Source organism: Sapajus apella, unplaced genomic scaffold, assembly GCF_009761245.1.
Source record: "Sapajus apella isolate SASKATOON/1434 unplaced genomic scaffold, GSC_monkey_1.0 scaffold38, whole genome shotgun sequence".
NCBI classification, from domain to species: domain Eukaryota; kingdom Metazoa; phylum Chordata; class Mammalia; order Primates; family Cebidae; genus Sapajus; species Sapajus apella.
Window position 1 is genome coordinate 14,255,808 of NW_022436978.1, and position 22,590 is coordinate 14,278,397.

The 22,590-nt window shown below is 42.9% G+C and overlaps 1 protein-coding gene across 10 annotated transcripts in view; it reads left to right on the forward strand.

Moving 5' to 3' along the window:
* The first annotated feature begins 435 nt into the window (after nt 1-435).
* Nucleotides 436-22,590, forward strand: part of MASP1 (mannan binding lectin serine peptidase 1) — a 75,433-nt gene continuing 53,278 nt past the window's right edge. For 3 of the 10 annotated variants that reach the window (XM_032298289.1, XM_032298287.1, XM_032298293.1), the window contains exons 1-2: nt 436-1,024; nt 6,950-7,181. In XM_032298289.1, the coding sequence (XP_032154180.1) occupies nt 1,020-1,024; nt 6,950-7,181 (237 nt within the window). In that variant the 5' untranslated portion in view covers nt 436-1,019. Of the gene's footprint in view, nt 1,025-1,271; nt 1,409-6,928; nt 7,182-22,590 lie in introns of those variants that run through there. The other 7 variants (XR_004275147.1, XM_032298288.1, XM_032298285.1 and 4 more) reach the window with 5 other exon arrangements.

A 22,590-nucleotide genomic window follows, 5' to 3' on the forward strand; every position in this document is an offset into this window, starting at 1 on the left:
CACCCAGACGTGCCTCTCCCTATTCAGTGTTGGTGGTGGTTGTTGTGGAAGGGGTAATTTTCTTATCATTCAGCTCATCTTAGATCTAGTCTTGATTTCTCCTCAGCCTGAGTATAGACATGTATAACAGGCTCAGGTCTTTCTACCCTCCTGGGGCAGTGAGATCTCTTGCTGCGATAGGCCCTTTCTGGGCTGGATTAGACCCCAGCACACTCCAAGCCGGTAAATAGTGCCACAGGTATTGCTCATGGGGAAAAACAACCAGCCAACCTCAGGATTTGGTGACCCCCAATTCCGGGCCAGTGACTCTGTTTACAGGAAAACCTGTCATTGTGACTCTGATTGCAAGAAAACCTGTGGTTATTTGGGGCTCTGCTCACAAGGAAATCTGTAGTTATTTGCAGACAGACACTCTGGGATTTAGACCTTTTTTTTCTTCTAGTGTAGGTGCTAGAAATGCCTTCTTGGTTGTTTCTATTTAATTGCTTTTCTTTCACGGGTGTCCTGAAGAAAAGCAGAAAATTACAGTCATCTGGCAAAAAAGATTAAAAAGAAATTAGACTTTGTCCCCTTCCACTCTCTCTCTCTCTCTGTACACACACACACACACACACACACACACACACACACACGCACACACACACACATGCTCTGATACAAATACCTGTTTAAGCCCCTCTGTTATTTCCTCTCAAGGGCTGAAGTCAGCCACACAGGATAAAGGAGGGAACGGAAGGAACAGATCTTTTCGGGAAGAAGACAGATTTTGTTCTGTCAGGTTCCTTGCAAGAGCAAGTCAAAGCAGAGAGAGAGGAGAGAGCAAAAGAGAGGGGGAGAGGGGATCTGTTGCAGGCAGGGGAAGGCGTGACCTGAATGGAGAATGCCAGCCAATTCCAGAGACACACAGGGACCTCAGAACAAAGATAAGGCATCGCGGACACCACACCGGGCACGAGCTCACAGGCAAGTCAGGCTGGGAGGATCAAGGCCGGGCAGCCGGGAGCACCCAAGGCAGGAAAATGAGGTAGGTGCCAGGGGAGGAGAGGGCACCGTTCCCTGCTGGGGACCCGGTGTCAAATAGCAGGGAGGATCTGACCTTGTCACTGGGCAGACTCACCTGTGAGTCCTGCGTGTGGTAGTGAGGGGGTTTCTCATCCATTCTTGGGGTTCTGAGAAGGGAACAGGGGGTGGACTGGGTGCCTTCCCCAGGACTCCAGGAGACACACAACTTGAAACGGGAGACTTTGTGCAAATCCTGCTCCGGACGCTACTAAAGCTTGGATTTCTCCCACCGCCTGCACAGGGCGCTGCCTGCTGGTGAATGTGACTCTCCTCCTGTTCACCCACAAGGCTGATCTTTCATGTTCCTCCTCTGGAAAGAGCATTGCTTTCTGTCTTCCAACACTTTGTGAGTTAGATATGTGTTTGTGTATTTATTCGTTCTGACCAGAAAAGAAACCAGCTTCCCGTAGCTCGGCTCTGTGATTTCTTAAACCTTTACAAGTTTGCCAGTTAAACCTCAATTTAGAAAACTAAAAATCTGTCCCCATTTTACAGTTCCCTATAAATTTTCTGCATCTCTCATTGAAATCAGAGGCAGCTGGTGGCATGAATCAGGCTATGAATTACACCAAATGGCTCTTAAAGAGATATCACACTTAAAAAAATAATAAAGGATTTTAGAGCTCTGAAATCAAGAACTTCAAATTCTAATTGGTTTTAAACTCTTTAACCTTTCTTATTCCTCACTATACGTGACACTCCTTACCAGGCATTTCACACAAGTTTTTTCCTGCAAGTCTGAAAACCCAACCACCCTAGTTATTTTTATTACTTAAGTGCTAATGCTGTTAAACACACACAAACACACACACACACACACACACACATGCACACGCACACACATACAAACGCTCTACAGATGTGTAAAGTCCCTAAACACCTCTTTTACTATTAATTTTCTTTTCAGCTGGGAAAGTGTTTTTATTTATTTCTCTTCTGCAAAGTAACCTAGCAACTTTTCTGGGTCTGAGACGAATGAGAGGCTTCACACTACGTTAACTCTTTGAACTACAATTACCTGTGGTTCAGAGAGATAACCCGGTCCTTAAAAAGTTTGTGCAGTAATTCTGTTCTTTTTAAATCCATTGTAATTTTAAACACACCATTAAACTTCCTTTTTCTTTCTCCACAATAAATGGGATTTATGTCCATCTACGTGGAATGACAATCTCATTTATGTGTCAACAATCTGGTCAGAATCCCATCTTGCTATTCAGCGCTGCAACCGCACCAAACTACGTGGCTGAGTAACAGTTCTGTATCTCTGCACGTGCTCATCCCAAACCTGGAGCAACCTTCCTCTTTATTTTCCACCTGGAAGACCTGATTGTTCAAGCTGTCACAAAAATCTCTTTCTCTCTCCCGACCACCGTCTTCCAGAGTGAGCATCTCCTCCTTTGTCCTTCGTTCTGTCTCTGTCTCTTGAAGCTGCATCTCTTACTGTCTTTGTAACATCTCCTTATTTAAATGTGCACCTCCTTTTACAAATCTGAGTGCTTCTTAAGGTACATGATCTATGTCTTTGTCTTTATATGACCAGCACCTAACATAATGTCTATTTTCTACTAGCCATTCAATACGTATTTGTTGAATTGAATTCAATTTTTGAATAGCCAAGCAACTACTAGAAATGTGTTCCACTAGAAAAGTCTCCAGTAGGTCTTGCCTCACATGTTCACAGTATTTCAGTGTTTGTAGAGCATGTTCATGAGTTCTGTCTCATCTGGTTTTCAGATTCTGGATGAAGGAAGGATTTAGGGATAAGTGGTGGGTATAAAAGCAGTTAAGCAACTTGCCCAAACCACACTGATGATCTTGAAAAAGTCAGATTCAAATTTGGGTCTTCGGGAATCCAAGTTCAGGCTTTTTTCTACTATAAAACTAGACTTTCTGCCAAGTGTCTTATTTTACTCTGACGGCTCTTAATTTTGACTGTACATTAGAATGATCTGTGGTGCCTTAAAAAATGCCAGTGCTCAGGCCTCACCCCAGACCAATTAAACCAGAATCTTCTGGGGAAGGACTTTGGCCTTAGTATTTTTAAATTTTCCACATAAAGCCATGGGTTTTTACATTATTTTTCACAGGATTAATTGCTTTGGCCAGATGCCTGGGCGTGATATGGGCATGGACCCAGCTTCTTCTGTGAGCTCTTGTTATTCCCTTCTTCTGTTGAAGTTAATTCACCATATGGTATTGAGCATGATGTGACATCTCTTGGGGTATCCTTTTCATCATCTGTCAAATTAGGGCGCTGTGTAAGGGATCTATGCAGTCCCTTCCAACTCCTCAGTTCAAAAACGGAGTCTCGGTGTTGTGTGGGTTGAAATGAGGGGTGTGTACAGGGAGTATATGGAGAAGATAGCAATTGCCATTCATGCCACAATCACAGATATATGCAGGCATTTTTACGCAGTCCTGCTAGCTGTTCCTACAATGGGGCCTATAAAATCTCAGCTCTATATATTACTTCTGACATTTCAGCAATGTAGCTAAACTTTTTTATTAGTCAGAGGATAGATAGCAGGTGTTGGGAACTATACAGCCGGTGCCTGGTATATAAGAAGCCAAAAACATTCAGAGTGTGACGAGGAATGAAAGCTGCCACTTATATTCTTCAATTTACACGAGAGACAAGCATATGCTCAAGCCCATTACATGAAGGGAGATATTTGTTTCATATGTTTGAAACCGTTTTGAGATGCAAACAAAAGTAGAAGGGAAAGCTTCCTGGGCCTTCCTCCCACGCTGACCAGTTGCCTACCACACATGGCACCGGGCTTCTGGGCTAGACAGGGCTGTCTGCTGCCAGTCCTTGACTGAACCGGCCTCAGAAGGCTCAGTGTCTCTTCGATGTCATCTGGAAAAAGCACACATGGAGGAAATTGACCTTTCAGCCTTGCATAATTTGGGTGTCGCTATAAAGGGAAGTTCAGTTTAGGAGCCAAAGCTCATTTCCTAACTCTTGCTTTTCGGGAAGCAGCGCCATGGAATAATCATAACCAATGCTTGCCTAGGGCTGGAGAGTTAACAAAATACTTCCCAATCCTCCTTTACTCTGATAACAGCACTGTGGGAAGTCGTTATCATTACAACTTAATGGATGAGGAAACAAGACCTCCCATGACTTCCTAAAATGGAAAGGATAAATAAAGTCAAAGCTGGAACTGAATCTAGATCTTCTGACCCAGGGCCACTGCCCTTCCCTCCTCAGCAGGGCTGAACCTGAACTCCCAGCCTTGTTAACACTGGTTCATTTCCTCACTTAAAAATGGGATGCCTGGGCCCTGCCAACTGGTTTTTTTTAACTTAGCTTTCCAACTAATTCACGGGTTAACTTGGACAAATGCCTTCCCTTCCTTCTGCTTCGGAGGCCCTCCTTCCACAGATTGGTTTAAGAAAATATTGACATTGGCTATGGGATTAAGACATTTTGTTTTCTTAATAGAATCTCACATATGGCTATTGTAGGGACCTCGAAAAAAAAATAAATACATGTATTTTCTTTTTACTGAAAAAATAGTACATGGTCCTTCTTGACAAATGTAAACATTTCATATGCACAAATATAAAAATATTTACATTCCCATTTTGGAAATAACTACTGTTAATGCCTTGGTGTATATCCTTTCAGACCTTTTCGTACTTGCCTATTTACAATTTATGTAAATATTACCGTGACATAGCTACACAGTCTATGTATGTAATTATCTTGTTCTGTTGACATACCCAAACATTCATATGTATGCATTATACAGATATATGCATCTGAATACATGGGTAGGCTGGGTACTGGAGGGAGACGACTTCCTGATCAGCAAAGATACAACTGTTAATCTGAAGATGCTGGTATGGTTTCCCAGCATTGACTTTTTAGGCTATCTAAGACTCAGGCCCCACTTTCATTGATTCATTCATTTATAATCTATTGTATATCAGACTCTGTACTAGGACCTTTATATAAATAATCTTTAATGCTCATAGGAGCCTTATAAATTATATAATATAGTCTCCATTTTACATCTGAGCGAACTAAGGCTCAGGGAGACTTGTTGCCCAAGTTTTCACAGTCAGTAAGTGGAAGAATTGGGACTTCAATCCAAGTACGTTTCACTCCAAAGGGTGTGTCTAAAGCAGTGCAATGTGATGCCCACCATAATAGAGGAATGTGTAGGGAGCTGTGGCATGTGGAGGAGTGAAAGGATACTCCACAGCTGGGAAGCTCTGAGCTGGATGGTGGAAGATAAGTAAGACAATGGAGGATATGTAAGTGAGGAGTGAGCAGAGCATGTACAATGGAACTAAGGCATGGAATGGAAGGAAGGGCATGGCATGCTCCCAGAATAACAGGGGCTTCACAGGGCTGGCTACTGAGATGAGGTGGGAAGGCAGATTAATCAGATCAAAAGGGTCTCATCAGCCATCCTCAGAGCAGAAGCTTTACCCAGCAGGCACAGTAAAACAGCATGGTAGGCCGGGCGCGGTGGCTCACGCCTGTAATCCCAGCACTTTGGGAGGCAGAGGCGGATGGATCACGAGGTCAAGAGATCAAGACCACCCTGGTCAACATGGTGAAACCCCGTCTCTACTAAAACTACAAAAAATTAGCTGGGCATGGTGGCGCGTGCCTGTAATCCCAGCTACTCAGGAGGCTGAGGCAGGAGAATTGCCTGAACCCAGGAGGCGGAGGTTGCGGTGAGCCGAGATCGCGCCATTGCACTCCAGCCTGGGTAACAAAAGCAAAACTCCGCCTCAAAAAAAAAAAAAAACCAGCATGGTCACATCTGTGTTTTAGAAAATCAGCTTTGGCGGAAGACTGCTGGTGGGTGGGTTGGGGATATTGGTTAGGATGCTCAAGCAATAAGCTATATAAGAAAATTTAAACTATGTAATTAACTGCAGAGGAGGAGAGATGGAGTTCCAAAACATAGGAAGCAGAATAAGTAGGAACTGGTGACTATTGACTCTGGAGTAAATGAAAAGATGATTAATGGTTAAAGTTCAGGCCCGGGAACGGGTTGATGGTAATACCATTAACAGAAATCAGAAGTGAGAGCAGGAAATGATTAGGAGAGGAGTGATGAGTTTGGAATGATTGAGTTCAAGGTCACCGGACCTCACAGGGGAAGCGGTCTGTTAGACAGATGCCTGGTATGGTGAATACTGACTGACCAGGAGGGCTTTGACCAGCCTTGGTCATTCTGCCTCGTTATTGCATCAGCCATGGTGATGTGCTCTGCAAGTTTTATTGAATTTTCCTTGTCTCTTTTGCAACTCCTTATCAGTCCATTATCTCTGATTCCTACAGGAATAAGTTGTAGGTTTTTGATCCTTTTACCAAGAGGAAGAAAACTTGCCTTGCTCATTCTTTTTTTATTAAATATTTTGCATGGCTTGTCTGAGTTTGTGGTAAAATACCATTTTCAACATGTTAAATCAGTTTAAGGTACTACAGAGTCCATCAATGCGTTTAACCCTCATCCCAGTATTGCCGTGTTATTATCATTTACTTTTTAGAGAAGAGAATCAAGAGTTTATGATTCTTAAATTAAGCTGAACTGAAGAGATATCAACTTTTACCTAATTATGAAAGTTACATTTTCAACAGTAAAATATGTGTCAGACTCCCAAACACAGTAGTTTCTGGGAGTTTAACTTTAATACTATTATCAGAACTTTGAATGAACAAAAACAGAAGAAATCTTAGAAATCATATAGTTACCATATTTTCACAATACAGACTGGAGAGGCAAGGTCAGAAGAGGAAAAGTAATTACGGCAGGCCAGAGACAGAGACATGTGAGATCTTGTTCTCCTAGCTGTGACTGAGATGAATGGTGGGGGCTGTGTTTATAAATGTAAGTAGACCTACATTCATGTCTTTCAGGTGGCTGCTTCTCTATCATGCTCTGTGCTTCTCCCTGTCAAAGGCTTCAGCCCATACCGTGGAGCTAAACAATATGTTTGGCCAGATTCAGTCGCCTGGTTATCCAGACTCCTATCCCAGTGATTCGGAGGTGACTTGGAATATCACTGTCCCAGATGGGTTTCGGATCAAGCTTTACTTCATGCACTTCAACTTGGAATCCTCCTACCTTTGTGAATATGACTATGTGAAGGTGAGAATCCCGATGTCCCCTAACTGGGCCAGGCTCTCTGCTGGGAGTTAGACAAGGCTGTATGAATTAGACCCTTCCAGGGTGGCATGTAGTGAGGGAGACACACAACATCACAATAGCATGAATTCAGGTCAAGGTGGAAAGCTAAGTGCAAGCCGATGGGTAGAACTAGAAAGGTCCATGAAGGAAACTGAAACTGATGGAGTGTGACTCAGCCCAACACTACATCCCTTCTTTCTTCCTGTTCTCAAAGCCTTTAGTGTTTCTACCAACCTGTGTTTCAAGGTCACCTTTAATTCAACAAGCAGAAAAGGGCAGAGAGCTCAGAGTAGGCAGTAATCATAGAAACAGAACCACAATTATGTCCCAAGTTGAGGCATTAGAAAACATTGTCCAATGTCACAAATAATGATCAAGTATTTAGGAAGTGCAGGGTAAGCAGTAGTAAAGAGAAGGAGATGAAGTCGGAAGGGTGGGTGGAGGTGAGATTCTAATGGACCTTGAATGTCAAGCCCAAGGAGTTTGCATTTTATTAGCAAAAGGCATGGGTAGGGAGGGAGGATCACTATCAGAAGTAGATGCAAAAAGTAAATATGAGGGAAGAGCAGGATCACATCTAAACAACATAGCCTGGAATTTAGAGGTATGTTGTCTAAATCCCCCCAAAATATTCCATGGGTAGAAAGCTGTTCTCCTTTTAAAGCGAGGCTGAAAAAGGTCAGAATATTTCTAAGGGATCAGGTTTATTGCAGTTACATCTAGTTAAAAAAGATGTGGAGACCAAAGAACCTACCTTCTAAGCTCTCCAGCTTCCTGGAAGAGGTTCTTATCAAACAACTCTAGAGTATTTAGATATTTTTAGCATTTTAGTATTTTTAGTGTTTTAGCAATTTATATATACTCATTATTCCATAGCCAGTAATTTAACATGAATTAACTTTGTATTAGTCAGAATATTTGGTAAATAGCAGAGAAGTGAGTTTACAAGGTACTTTTACAATTATAACCTCATTCAAGCTTTAAAACAATTTTGAGACAGGAGCAATGACCCCATTTCACAGGTAAAAAAAAATAAACCCAGGAAGGTTAAGCAACTCATCCAAGGTTGTACATCTGGTAAGTGACGGATTAAGATCTCAAACCCATGCCGTGTCTTTTTGAATCACAAGCTCTTTTGTCTACACCAAAAACTCCCAGGCTATTCTCCACCAAGCCTAGGATACAGCAAGGGCATACAAAGGCACTGTGCTTCCACTCATTTTATATGTAGGGTGTTGTCATTGTGTATGTTGAGTCTGTCTGCAATGTCCCATTTACAGTAGGTCTCTGCATCTAAAAATTTTCAAAAATTGGTGTTCCATGGCAGGGTTTTTTAAACCTCAGCACTACTGATATTTTGAGCTAGATAATTTGCTGAGAAAAGCTGTCCTGAGCATTGTGGGATTTTTAGCAGTATCCCTAGCTTCTACCCTAACCAGGTGCCAGTAGCAACTCTCCTGGCCCCACCAGTTATGGCATCATAAATGTATCAAGATGTTTTCTATGTCCCAGAACCACTGCTGTATGGAATGATGCCCTCTTAGAATGCCCTGTGCTAGGGAGAGTGGAAATACTAGGTCACAAAAGACCTGGTCCCTTAAACAGAAAGATGAGCCTTGAAAATAGTCATTGCACAAGATAGAACAGAGATGGTAATAAAAGACTAACTGATAAAGAATGAGAAAAGATTAAACCGTTACTCTAAGAGATGATGTTGATTGGTACTCTAGATGCAATTTCTATACATTCATTAAAAATAAAACCAGTGTCTCAGGGTTGCAAGGATCAACCAGGGGGTATTCACTGAGGACATGAGTATGTATCATCCTAAACTGAACTTTCTGACAAAAAGGTCAGTTATGCCTTCCAGGATAAGAGTGTTATCCAGAGTTAAACTCCAGGATAAGTCAGATTATCGGATGAGTGCTTAGGTTAAATGGAATCTCTTAGCCCATTCCCCCAAATAATGTTGGTCATAAAGTTGTGGCATTCTTTAATATTTTGGTTGAAGAGTGGTCTTAACCAGAAGAAAAATTACCAAACATTGGTTTAATATGACAATGAGTTCTCTGGATTTAGATAAGGCTAGATATAAACTTTCTAACCATATTTTCCTCCACTTTCAAACACGTCAACCATCTAGAAATTTTGTCAGTGCAAATAGCTTTTATTGGTACTGAGGCTCAAGATCACAGAAATTATAGAACTTTTTTTCTCGGTAGTGATGACTTCTTCTCATAATTTGCCCCCTCTTCTCCCCAAGATTTGACTCTTAACTTCATATACATTGAGCAATTCTTTCTCTTAAGTTTGATTCTTTTTCAGACAAAAGACAATTTAACCTTCTTAGGACTCCTTTATCAAGATGATAAACACACAAGAGAGGATTTAACTCATTTGTTTGCTCCAAATAAGTGGAGTCTCCCAGCAAGGCAGACGAAGAAGCTGACATAAAGCAGAAATTTATTAATGGGAAAAAAGTGATGATGCTTTTCAAGAGCAATAATAAAATCTGAAAACCTCTTCTAACACTGAATTAAAGACACTGGAATATATTTCTATCTAAAGCTTGGCTTTCTTGGCTAGAGAATATTCTAGAAATTGGTGGATGGTTTCTATCTAGAATGATGAGGCTCCTTTCCGAAACCACAAGTAAATGGGCATGGGCCCTTTGGAAGGTGCAGCATGGCCCTGGCCTTTTACATGGAATTCAGGAAATGCCTTTTCTAATCCCAGATCTGTCACTAATTCCCCAAATGATATGGAGTGGAGAAGAATATTATTTTACAGCACCCTCTCTGCTCAAAAATTAGATGGATAAACTCTGGGCATAACAGGGAAGTAGTCTACTTGAAGCAACTTATGGACTGAGCTGTCTACCTCAAGTGCCCTACAGTCCTTGCATCTGTGAGGTGGGACATTTTTCCAGTTCCTATGAAAGCAGAGATTAACACGGTGGCAGCGGGAAGTGAGATTTCTCCACTTGCTCTTGCACAGCTGACTCTCTTCCAGAATGCCATCCTAATGTCAGCCTTAGCCTCCTGCACAGGTTCCAACATCCATGGGGCACCAGCAGGCCTCCCCCTGCAGAACGCTGCACGCTGCTTGGCTGACTGCTGGTGCTCACGTGGAGACCACCCTGTGCCCCTGCCTACACACCCAGTGAGTTGCTCTCCTAGAGTTGAGAACTCACAGAATGTCAGGCTGCAGGGACCCTCTGGGGACGCATCTCATTTTCAGTTGTGGTTTTCAAGTATATTCTTCCCAGTAAACATTTTCTCCTAGAAAATCTTCAGTGAGGCCCAATATAGAGAAGAGACAGAAGTGAGCTGCTCTAGCTGAAGGTGGCTCTGCTTGCTCATCATCCTCTTTGGTTACCTTGAAGCCCCTTGAGGGACTATGGCTTGACTCTTGCTGCTCTGGCCATGTTCCCATTGGACAGAAGAGGAGGTCAGAGTTCAGAGAGAGGATGAGCAGTCTGCCTCTAAAATCCCAAACCCAGAAGTATTCCACACTTAGGTGAAACCCATTGGCTTTGTCTAATTGCCTACCCAACGCTAGCCCCTAGAATACATGCTTTTTCTGGCTATAAATGGAAGAGAGGTTCTTCCCTTTACATCTAAATAAAAGCACAAATATGCCATGTGGCCCCCAAGTAAGTCCATATTCCTCTCCAAAATTATATTTTTTCCTCTGTTCAATGAGAGGGTGGAATGAGGTGATCCCCAAGGTCCTTTCAATTCTGGAATTATAATCCCAAGCCGCCTCGCCAGACCTTCCAAGATAACCCCAGCAAACCCTCATTATCATAGTCAGGATTAACACCAAAACACAGAAATTGTATGTTTACAGCAGCTGCATCTCAACGTCACATAGCTGCAAGCACACCAGTAAGAGCCTGAAGCCTGCTGGGGGTGCCTTGGTGGCATATCATCTGGACAGAACTGGTAAACATATAATGCCAACACTGTCCTTTACCAAGCAACTTCAATTATCACTGACTTTCCTTTGGCGGGATAAAACTCCCTGTTTTGAGGCATTTTTGCTCTGGGACTAAATTCCCCTCCCAGGCTTATATAGGAGAGGGTTTAATAAACCTTCCAACTCACAGGAATATTTTCCAGCTCAGCCCAACACAAACTGCCCTTCCCACCCAGGCCCATCAGGGCAATGATGATGGAACTGCTGATACTGCACATCAGTAGCCTGAAGAAAGCAGGACCCCCAAGTCTGTGGTCCTGATATTCACATTTATCAAAATCCCTCTCCTGCCTGATTTCCCACAGTTCTTGGTCTTCAAGGCTCATGCACATCTGCACAACAGCATCTGCTTCCTTGGAATGTGGCTGCAATGTTTAGATTCCTGTAGTGCATGGATGAGGCATACAAATCAGGGCTGGTTAATGTTGCAGGCAAGAGGCAAAGCACAGATACTGGTCAGGGAGTCAGCCAGCCTGACTGGGTGTCATTCCATACTCACTAACCTTGGGCGAATGACTGCACCTAGAAGGAACTCTGTTTCCTCTTCTATCAAATACAAATGATTAAACCAGATGGTCTCTAAAGTCCACTTTGCCTTGATAGTCTGTGCATCTAAGACCTTAGAAATTATGATCCAGGCTGGGCGCGGTGGCTCACGCCTGTAATCCTAGCACTTTGGGAGGCCAAGGTGGGTGGATCACCTGAGATCAGGGGTTTGAGACGAGCCTAGCCAACATGACAAAACCCCATCTCTACTAAAACTACAAAAATTAGCTGGACATAGTGACACACACCTGTAATCTCAGCTACTAGGAAGGCTGAGGCAGGAGAATAGCTTGAACCTGGGAGGCCAAGGTTGCAGTGAGCCGAGATTGTGCCACTGCACTCTAGCCTGGGCAACAAGAGCAAAACTCCATCTAAATAAATAAATAATCAATAAATCATGATCCAACTCCATGGTCATTATGTTCCAATGGCCCAGAGAAGGGCCATTCATTGGTCAACATCATGCTTGTATCAGAATTTACATCTTAAGATTCTTAGTCTTTTCTTCTGCTTATTTAACACATTAAAAAACAGTGAAGCCCCATCTTGTGAATGACTAGGTTTTTATGCTGTAATATAAGACAAATATTGGTCTATAGTCAAACTTACCCTTAAAAATCCCTTAAATATTGTAAAGCATTATCTTTTAGATGTCCAAAAGAGAATTTTTTTTCCAGAAATGCAAGAAATTAAAGTTCCTTTGGTTGAGCACCAGATGAAGTGGTCATTTTATACTTACAAAGAAACCACGAAGCTATGGTTATGGACAGAGTTTAGATAGTTAGAAACCAGGACTGCCAAGAGAGCAGCAGATTACACATTCCATTTTCAAGTTCATTTCATGGCATCTATTCACTGTTAAAAGGAGCAAGGATCACCTGCATTTGGATTGTACTCTCTTTCTTTTTTTCTCTTTTTGTTGCCATATGTAATATTTCAATGGCATCTGTTATGTCTTTATAATATAATGTCACTGTTCTCCTTTTAACCCTATATCCTTGATGTATTCAATATTTCTTCCATCCTTTTCACTGTAGGTTCCTTAGTTCCAATTCTTATTCCTCTCAATGAGTCTATTGCAGTAACTTTCTATATGTCTACCAAATGTCAGCCTCTCCCCATCTAGCCTACCTTCTATGAGTATCCAGAGGATCTTCTTCGAACATAGCTTTGATTTTGCTACTCTAAAAATCTTTCAACGGCTCCCCATTGTTTGTGGAATGAAGCATAATAATCCTAGTGAAAATCTACCATAAGCTGGACACTATGCCAAAGGCTGGGTCTGCAAAGATCAGGAAAAGGAATTCTTCACAGTAAAACAAAATGTAAAGTCCTCAAGGAATTCATGGTTCCATAGAATATGATGAAACCTGTGTGTAATTAATAAAGCCAGACAAAGTAACACAAGGGGTATCAGTCAGTATATAAGCTTGGGAGTGGTCATTTTTAGATGGCCAGGGAAGGCTTTGGAAATAGTTGATGTTTGAGATTAGTCTTAAGGAGTAAATAAGAATTTGGCAGTGCTGCTCCCTAAGTAGGACTTCTTAGCAGAGCTACCATCAGAGCAGGGAGGATGAAGAGGAGGGGAATGCTGTAAAACTGAGAATAACCAGTGTTGGCATGTTTTGGGGAGATGTAAAGCCCAGAAAGATTATCTGAGGGTGAACTGAGAAGTGGTCAGTGAATTTGGGTTTAAGCAGGTGCACCAAAGTCACAAACAAGTGGTCAAAGTTTGAATTTTCACAGATGGATTTTGTCGGCCAGCCTAATATTGTTAGCTTATACTATGTTTTGAGTGGGAGAAAGAGAAGGAGAATTATGGCAACATAAAATTTCTGATCTCATACAACAACCCGTGTTTCCAAATTTCTAAGAATATTAGAAAATCTGGCAATTCTGGCAGCTTCCTGCCTTCCAAGAATCAGTCAGCACCAGGAAGAGGTGGCCGTGTGGGTAGGGTCCCCACCATTCCTATAGCTCCCCCATGCTAATACTTTCTGGCCTCTTAATGGCACCATTGCTTCTCCTACATTAAAGAAAGTGAACCATTTTTCCCCAGTGTCTCTATCAAAAGTAGGAAAGTTGAAAGTTCCCAAGAAAGATATATATATCAGGAAAAAATTCTTTGCAGAGTGAAGAATATCCCTCTGTATTTAACAGGCTAAGTGTATTTCTGTCTAAAGAATTCAAAGCAGCTTGTTTCACTCATTTATGTTTTCTGCCTGATGTCTTTTAGCATTTGAGTCTAGGACCTCCAATTAGAAGCTGTAATGAGGCAGAGGGGTGGGGCAGTGGAGTTCAGGGATGTGACACAGTCAGAGGTATGCTTAAGGAAGGTCAACCTGGAGCTATGGGAGGGATGTCAAGGACTGGTCAAGTCAAAAGAGACTGGAGCTGCTGAATGAGGCCATTTAGGTGGCTGTGCTAAATAGATTGGATATGACTATGTTGAGCGTAGTATGTTTCAAGGAAGCCCACAGGCCTCCTGGACAGCTATGGAAGAGCAGGTAGGATGTGCAGAGGTAAACTCCACAGGAACTGGCTGCGTGTGGGAGAGGAAAAGGAGGAATCAGAGGCTTTAAGCCCCAGTTATGACACCATGTTAGCTACTTACCCAGAAATGGAGATCCAGAACATGAAGATGTGTAGATTTAGAAAGATACAGAATGCACTGAAGTGCATTGACTTTTGAATACAGCTGAAAATGCTGGTCTAAATTTTGAGACAGAGTTATAAGAATGGATGTGGAAAGGGCACAGAAATGGTGGTGGAGTGAGGGTTAACACATTGAGAATTAAATTCTGTCTCTGCCACCATCTGAGTGAGGAACCTTGGCAAACGAATCTCCTTGATCTCCTTCAGCATTGGTTTCGTCATCTGTTGAAAGGAAGAGTTCCTAATGAATACACTGTCTTCCTCACAGATTGTGGGAGGGTTTGAATGGCAGGTGGTCTAAGCGGAATCACAGATGTGCTCAGCAGTTGGGAGCTCAGACTTTGGAGTCATTCAGACCCAGGGCCAAGTCTTGTCTCCACTTCCTACTGGAGCAGTTGCTTAACCTCGCTATGATTTTCTTCTCCATTTGTAAAACGGAGATAATAAAGAAGCTTATTTAATGGGCTTACTGTGAATGCCACATGAAGTAAATGCTTTAATGACAAGTGTCCAACACATCTCTAATTAGCTCATAAATTCTATAATAATGGGAATGAAGGCAATGGTATGAGTAATATAGGGTCTGCCTGGGATCACCAGATGCTCACTGAATGTCAGTTTTCTTGTCAACCCCGACCCTACCACTGACTGGCTGTATATGACTTTGCTAATGTTACTCAGCTTTTTCTGGCAATTTATGAAAAAGTGCTTCCAAAGCACAATTCAAAAGCAGGAGGTTATTTATTTCTCCTTTGTATTTACCTTGTAGAAACACAAATAACAGTAATCTATTAACTCATTTGATTCTCATGGTATAGGAAGAACAGGGATTATTGCACCTAATTTACAAAAAAAAAAAAAAAGGAAACAGGTAGAAGTAAATTTGTTCAAGTCTCTGCTGGAAGTCAGGTCTGAATCCCCAGTCTTCTTACTCCCCATGGGTCTGTCTCTCCACGGAGCCTTTCTCAGAATAGGCTTTATCATGGAAGGGGCCCTGTTATGTTTCCTGGACATGAATTATTCCTAAAGCAACACCCTGCTTGTCAAGATAATTTCATAAAATTTAGTAAAACAGAAAGTTTGAGAGTCCCTATATTGTCTAGATTATGTTAAATAACTTTCTCTTTCATCCTTTGAGAGAAAAAATGTTTTTTAAAAATAATAGAAAATGAGTCTGAACTACAGTGAATCGGCAAGTGCTTGTAGTGCATAATTTCTAATGATGAGCTCAAGCTCATCCCCCCCTAGATCGTCAGCCCCATGAGTTCAGGGCCTATGTCTGTGTTTTCTCCAGGAGAAAGCACAGTCCTGGGCAGAACAGGAAAAGGTACATGCCTCCTGGCAGTGGAAAGGGCTCTGGCCTGGAAAACAGCTGCTGACTCCTGCTGAGAGCGTGGGCAAGTCACCTCTTCATTCGAGGCCTCAGTTTCCCCATCTGCCAGATGAGGGAACTGAACCAGCTGGCTTCTCCAAACCCTTCCAGTTCTGATGGTCTGTGACTCCCAGTCCAATGCCCCTTCCCTCAGGCCACACTGGGTCAGTCTTCATCCTTCTGTGTAATTGAGAGGTAAGTCGCTCCCAAGGAGGACTCTGACCCCTAAGCTCCTCATTTCTGTGCAATGCTTTGTGTTTACTTAGAACATGCCCTCGACCTTCCTTCCGGCTGAACTCACTTCTACTGCAGTAACTACTCTCATCCTCTGGGAGTGGACCGGGGTCCTTGGCCCCAGAAGGAAATGAGAAATGGGTAAACATTTCATGAATTTCAATTGTAGTCTCCAGCAGAATTCTCCTACTCCGGAGACACCAGGTCCCAAACACCAATTCCAGCCGATTCAAAATAATTAGGAAATGAAAATGAGCTTGCTTCAGGAAAGTGTAATGAAAGCTCATTTTATGCAGAAAGTGCAAACAGCACAGGCTTCAGGGTGATGGAAAACAAAAGAAAGTTCCCTGCGCTGAGGCCGAGAATGTGGGTGAGTGTGAGGTAGGAATGTCCCAGGTGTGGGTGCACATGGGGTGCACATCTCTGTGCTTGTGTGTATTACAGGTTACTCTTGAAAACACCTTGGTGAAGAGCAGTGCCTGAATTTACTTTGATATGTTTACAGAGGAAAAAGGCAAGGAAGGAGAGGCATTCATTTATTCAACAAATATTCATCTAGTGCCTACAGTTCATTAGAGCTTAGGGTACAGCAGTAATTAGAACAAAGAGAAATCTCCAAGGTGAGGCTTACATTGCACTAGGATAAACAGACAATGAACACGAAGCATAATGCATAAGTAATTTATGTAGTAAGTAATCAGTTTATAGGCAAAGAAATAAAATAGAGCAGGGCAAAGGGGCTCTGCATGAGTTGAGATGGGGGCTCTGATTTTTTTGAGACGGAGTGTCACTCTGTCACCCAGGCTGGAGTACAGTGGCACAATCTCGGCTCATTGCGACCTCTGCCTCCCAGGTTCAAATGCTTCTCCTGCCTCAGACTCCTGAGTAGCTGAGATTACAGGCACACGCCACCAAGCCCTACTAATTTTTTTGTATTTGTAGTAGAGACAGGGTTTCACCATGTTGGTCAAGCTGGTCTCGAACTCCTGATCTCATGATCCACCCACCTCCCAAAGTGCTGGGATTACAGGTGTGAGCCACCACGTCCAGCCGCAGGGGCTCTGATTTAAATATGACGCTCAGGGTGGACCTCATTGAGAGAGTGACATTTGAGCAAAGACTTGAAGCAGGTAAGAAGATTAGCTATGTGGCTTTCTTGGTGGTAGTGGGGGTATCCTGGGGGGCATTTCAGCCAGAGGGAACATCCAGTGCCCTCGGGTGGAAAGTGCCCGGTGTGTTTGAAGAACAGCAAGGATGGCAGCGTAGCTGGAGGGCAGGAACGCGTGATGAAGACAGAAAGGTACAGGGGAAGCAGGATGGGAGACTGGGAAGCAGGGTTCCTGCTAAATGCTGCCAGGCAATGGCAGCCTTTACAAGCTGCTTTCATGCCCCGAATCTCATTTGACCTGATGCTCAGAGGACAGTATTAATGCCCACTTCTTACGTTTGTGAAAACTGAGGCCTGGAGACAGGGGTTATGAGTGCTAACAATCAGACTGGGGGGCGGGGACAGGGAATGGGGGAAAAGAGATGTCCATCATTCAACATTCAGATGTCACAGACACAGAGAGCCCTCAGAGCATAGACCATAGAACAATCACATAATTAAGAAGTCATCAGTTTTCATAGAAATGGTTTTCATCAAACTGGTTTCTAATAGAATTTATTTAATTGTAAGTTTATGAAACTTAATGATGGCTGGATTTAACAACAGGGTAGCAAAATCCCTGAAAAGCTGACAGCTGGCTCTTACAAACTGGTGTAAGCTTCGGGCTTCGCACACCGCTGCCTGGGGAGGTTTAAGTGACCCCTGAGGTATGAGTGGCGGACCTGTGAAGAGAGCCTACGTCGCTGGTCCTTATTCCAGCACTCTTGTAGGACTTCTGTGCAAAGATTTGAGGATCTAAGTTTAGCCTGGGTCAGCACAAGGTCCTGGGCAGTGTCACAGGAACACAGCAGCTCACAACTCTTGAAACTCTGCTGGAAGACGCTGGTGCCAGGCAGCCTCTTCTGTCCACTCAACACCAGCCTCAGCACTACCTTCACCCCCGTCCCGGCTTTGACACACCTGGATCCGGGCAGCTTCTGCTGCAGAAGAACATAACAATCCTTTGTTTTTCCCATCCTTGGGCTATTTTCCTGTACTGAACTGTTTGGGGCCCAGCCTCCAAGTTGCTGAAGGGATTTGCATGTGAATGAGCTCTGCTCTGAAGTCCCAGAAGGGGTGAGGTGGGGGAGTCTGAGCCATTCTCAGGCCAAAGAGAGTGTCAATCCTCCCTGGCTCTCCCTCCCAGACACAATTCCCAGACTCTTCCCTCCCACCCCACCCCCAGCCCAGCTCCCTCTGAGACATTGGGCACTGCTGGTTTCCCACCTGCGGGATGCCCGCTTCCCAGGCTCTTGGCAGGACCCCTCCCCTGCCAGCTCTTTCTTCTCCCTCTGCTCATGCTGCCCTTTTCTGTCCAGAGCCCTCCCGAGAATGGGCAGTCCTTCCTGGCAGCAGTGGGATTCTTGGACTCTTAGGACCTGCCAGCTGTTTCTCTGGCCCCCACCAGTTGTTTCTCAGACCCCCACATTCTTTATGGTGCCAAGTATTTGCATGTACACAATGGGGCTCACCCAGCTCTATCAGGAGGTTTTCACCCTGATTCACAAGTAAGAACACCATCCTGAGAGGAGCAGGGTACCTGGGCCCCAGTACTGGCTCTGCCATTGACTAGCTTTGAACAAGTCTGTTCCTCCACCTGAGAAAAAGGACAAATACAGACTTAATGTCTTCTCATGTTCTTTTCAGCGCTCACCTTTGCTCTGGCAGGTGGCTGATCAGCTGTGTGATTCCAATTATTGAGCCAAACCTGGATATTAGAACATCTGGATGTTGTCTCAGGCCTGGCACTCATAGGCTATGTGGACTTGGGGGAGTCATGTCACCTCCCTGGACTCAGAATTGCCTCCCTGAAGTGCATTCACTACATGAATGCCATTAGGAGCAAATGAAATAGAAAAGGTAAACATGCCCTGTCAGCTGGAAAGTTCCACATAGAGCAAAGAATTATTATCATCATTATTTTTATTACTTTTTTTTCTGATGGAGTACAGAGAGTTTAAGTAATTTTTCCAACATCTAATTATTGGAGAAGATCATGTATGATATAATAAATTCCTCTTCAAAGGCTTTAGCCTATAAATTGTTAAGTACAATGAGTTCTGAGATCCTCTCCAAAGAACTAATGTGTCAGCATGTTCAGCTACCCTGTTCTTTGTTCTTTGTTTCAAAGTTTAACTTCCTGGTTCTCTTCACCCTTTTACCCCTAGTTTTAGTAAACAACTTTCCCACCAGTTCTAAGCAGTAGTTCACATCTATTCCTCTGGTAACCTGCTTTGATCTGAGTCACATTTAGTTACCTCTTCCATAACCATCCTTCCCACCAAACTGCTCACCCCACCACTCTGGCTCGTACCCCTGCTGCCTTTAAAATAGCCAATTGGAATAAGCCTAGACTGTGCAGTCCAACCCTAGCCAATAGGGGAATAACACAGCAATAGGGGCTTCCTGTGTCAGGGATAAGAACCCCTTCCCCTGCCCTGTTTGAGTGTGCTTTCGCCATTGCCCCATGTGTGAGATGCACCCTTCTATAGAAGTAAATTGCCCTGCTGAGAAAATGTATATTTGAGTGCTACTTCTTTTGTGGCACTGAAAATTTAAATATAGCAATCATATAAAAATGAGGTGGCCCAATAAGTAAGAGGTTGCATCCTAATGAAACAGAAAATCTGCCAAATTGAAAACAATTCACAATTTGACTCATTCTTGAGAAGTTAAAAAGGGGCAGAGATGTTCTTATCGCAAACTTTCCTAAACATCTAAGATCTATCTGTCTTCTCTTTTTCTCTCTCTCTCTCCCTTTCGTTTCCTTTCGGTCTTCATGAACTCTGGACTAAGAAACTCTTCTGTCTCCCCTTAGCCATCCAGTTATACCCACCTGCTCACTCCTTGGGCTTCACAATCACAAAACTGTTCCCTGATATGTGACCCTCCCTGTTATACGCTGCCACATGTGAGGTTTTATTTTTCTGAGTTTCTTGATGTTTTCTCAGAATTTTACTTTTCACCTTGTTTGTTTATGAAGCAAAGATCTCTTTTTCAACTCTCTTGGAACCCAAGGGCTAGAATAATGAGAGGGGGTGACAGAATGCTGAAGAGTCCCCCCACCATGTCCTTAGATGAAGGGAAGACTCGGAGAACGAGGTTGACAGCAGATGAGGGACCCTACACTTCCAGCCTGGTTCAGTTGCCCCTCCTGTGTGCTCCCTTTGTTTTTTGACTTGAACGAACTGATTTTACACCATGCGGTGGAAGCTAGAGGGAAGCAGCTTTGAGCTCAAGTTTCTTTTTTAATGTAAAAAGGGAGTAAAAAGAAAAATTACCTATAGCTCCACTAACCATCGCTAACAGTTACTTTAATTCCTTCTACTTTTTGTTTTCAATGCATACTTTCAACATAGGTATAATTATACCATATATACTATTTTTTCAGCTTTTTCACTTAATATTGCCTCCTAAGGATATTTCCATATTGCTGTAAATACTCCATTACTGTGATAATTAATGGTTGCCTATTTAGAAGTTAATACTAATTTAACTATTCCTCTAGAATAGGATATTTACAATATTGCTAATATTCTATTATTATATGACTTATATGAATATCTTTGTTTATAAAAGTTTTTTCCACATTTGGAATATTTTCCCCTAGGTTTTATTCCCAGATATGGAGCCAAGAGATAACTTTTAAAGTCAAGGATAATTCAAAACAAGCTGTTCCATCTTGGAAGATACTGAGTTTCTCATTCCTGCAGCTGATAGTGAAAAGGTGGTATGATATTTGCTAAAGGTGTGGTAAAAAGATGATAGGTTAGAGTAGGTGACTTTTGAGGCCCCAGGAACGCATGAGACCAAATCACTTTCTTACTTGTTGTGATGGTTATCTATCGCTGTGTGATAAACCCCTCCAACGCTTAGTAGCTAAAACAACATCCATTTTGTTTGCTCATGATTCTGTGATCAGGCCTTTGAGCTGGGCCCAATGAGATGGTCTTTTTGCTGGATTAGCCTGGAGTCATTCAAGCAGCTACAGTTGTTCAGAGATGTGTCTGAAGCTGGAAGGTCAAAGATGGCCTCAGTTCCTTGTCTAGTGGCTGACGGTGAATGCCAGTGAACTGGTCTAGGGATTTTAATCAAACAGCTCATCTCTGCCCTATGTGGCTGCTGATTCTCCAGGAGGCTTCACAGCCCTCCTTCACACAGTTGACTCATGGCAGTATTTCACATGTGAAAGGGTCAAAGAAAAAATTATTCAATGATACTTGTTAAAGTGTGGTAAGGCAGACTGTATTCAGGAGCAGGATGAAAAGTATAGGGACCACGGCAATGGGATTTTGCAGTAAGGTGGAGAAATTGGGCTCAATTTTAAGTATAGCATGGGCAAGTGGGGATTTGTAGTCAAGGAGCAGGTTGGAGGTCAGTGGATGTTAAATTACTAAGAGGAAACATCAGCAGTTGGGGGATTCTAGCTAAAATGACCTAACAGGATTCTTGCTGATAGCAGGCCAAGATGATCAGACAGCACCTGGGGAATGGTGGAAGATGAGGAGCCCAATTCGATCTCTAGAGTGAAAAGATTTCAGGGGTAGGATGTTCTTGCTACAATGATTCAGCAGAGTTGTTTGCTAAAACTGGGTTTTACAAAGAAGCACACAGATGAGACTAGATTTTCAGAAGCCTGACTAAAGTTTACCCAAGCAAAGAATCTTTGTTAATAGCTACAAGGCCCCTTGAGGCCTAAGTTTGGAAATGGTATACAGCTTTTAACATATTGTATACTTGTTGTCAAAGCAAGTCCATCCAGTCCATGAGCAGCAAAGTTACATTGCAAAATGATCTGTGTGCAGAAATGGAAGAGATTATTGTGGGTAATGTTTGCAAACAATATACTATAATCTACCCTAGGGACAAAATAATTCACGTCATTTGCCTATGCGAAATGCACTTTCGTCCCTTCTCGCAAAGTTTTATCCCTTTAGCAGGTCAGGCTTGAACTCCAGGACTTCATGATCTAAGTCAGGTCTAGAGGCAGATGACATACAAGGGTACAGCTCTTGGAGTATATATCCTCTTGATCTAGAGATCTCTGAACCCAAAAGAAAAGTTATTTGCTCTCCACGTGTCCAATATCTCCTTGTCTTGGTGAGAGGAGAATAAGATAACCACAATAGAATCTCCATCGAAAAATGGGAAGAGGCATATAGCCATTACTGCTCCATAATTCTGAAATTTAGCTAGGTACACATTGCCAACTCCAGATATCAAGAATGCTCCTTGATTAGAGCCCAGTTCTCCTTCCTGGGAGCGGTGAGAGTGGATCCCAGTCCGTTGTTCTCTGGAAGCGGTGAGAGTGGCTCTTGCTTCTGACCTTGACTCTGCCTCTGGGTTCTTAGCTTTGTCTTCTGAGATATTCTTTTCTTTCTGTAAGATATAGCCTATGTTTGCAGCTGAGTAATCTGTTTGGCTCACTTTCTGTA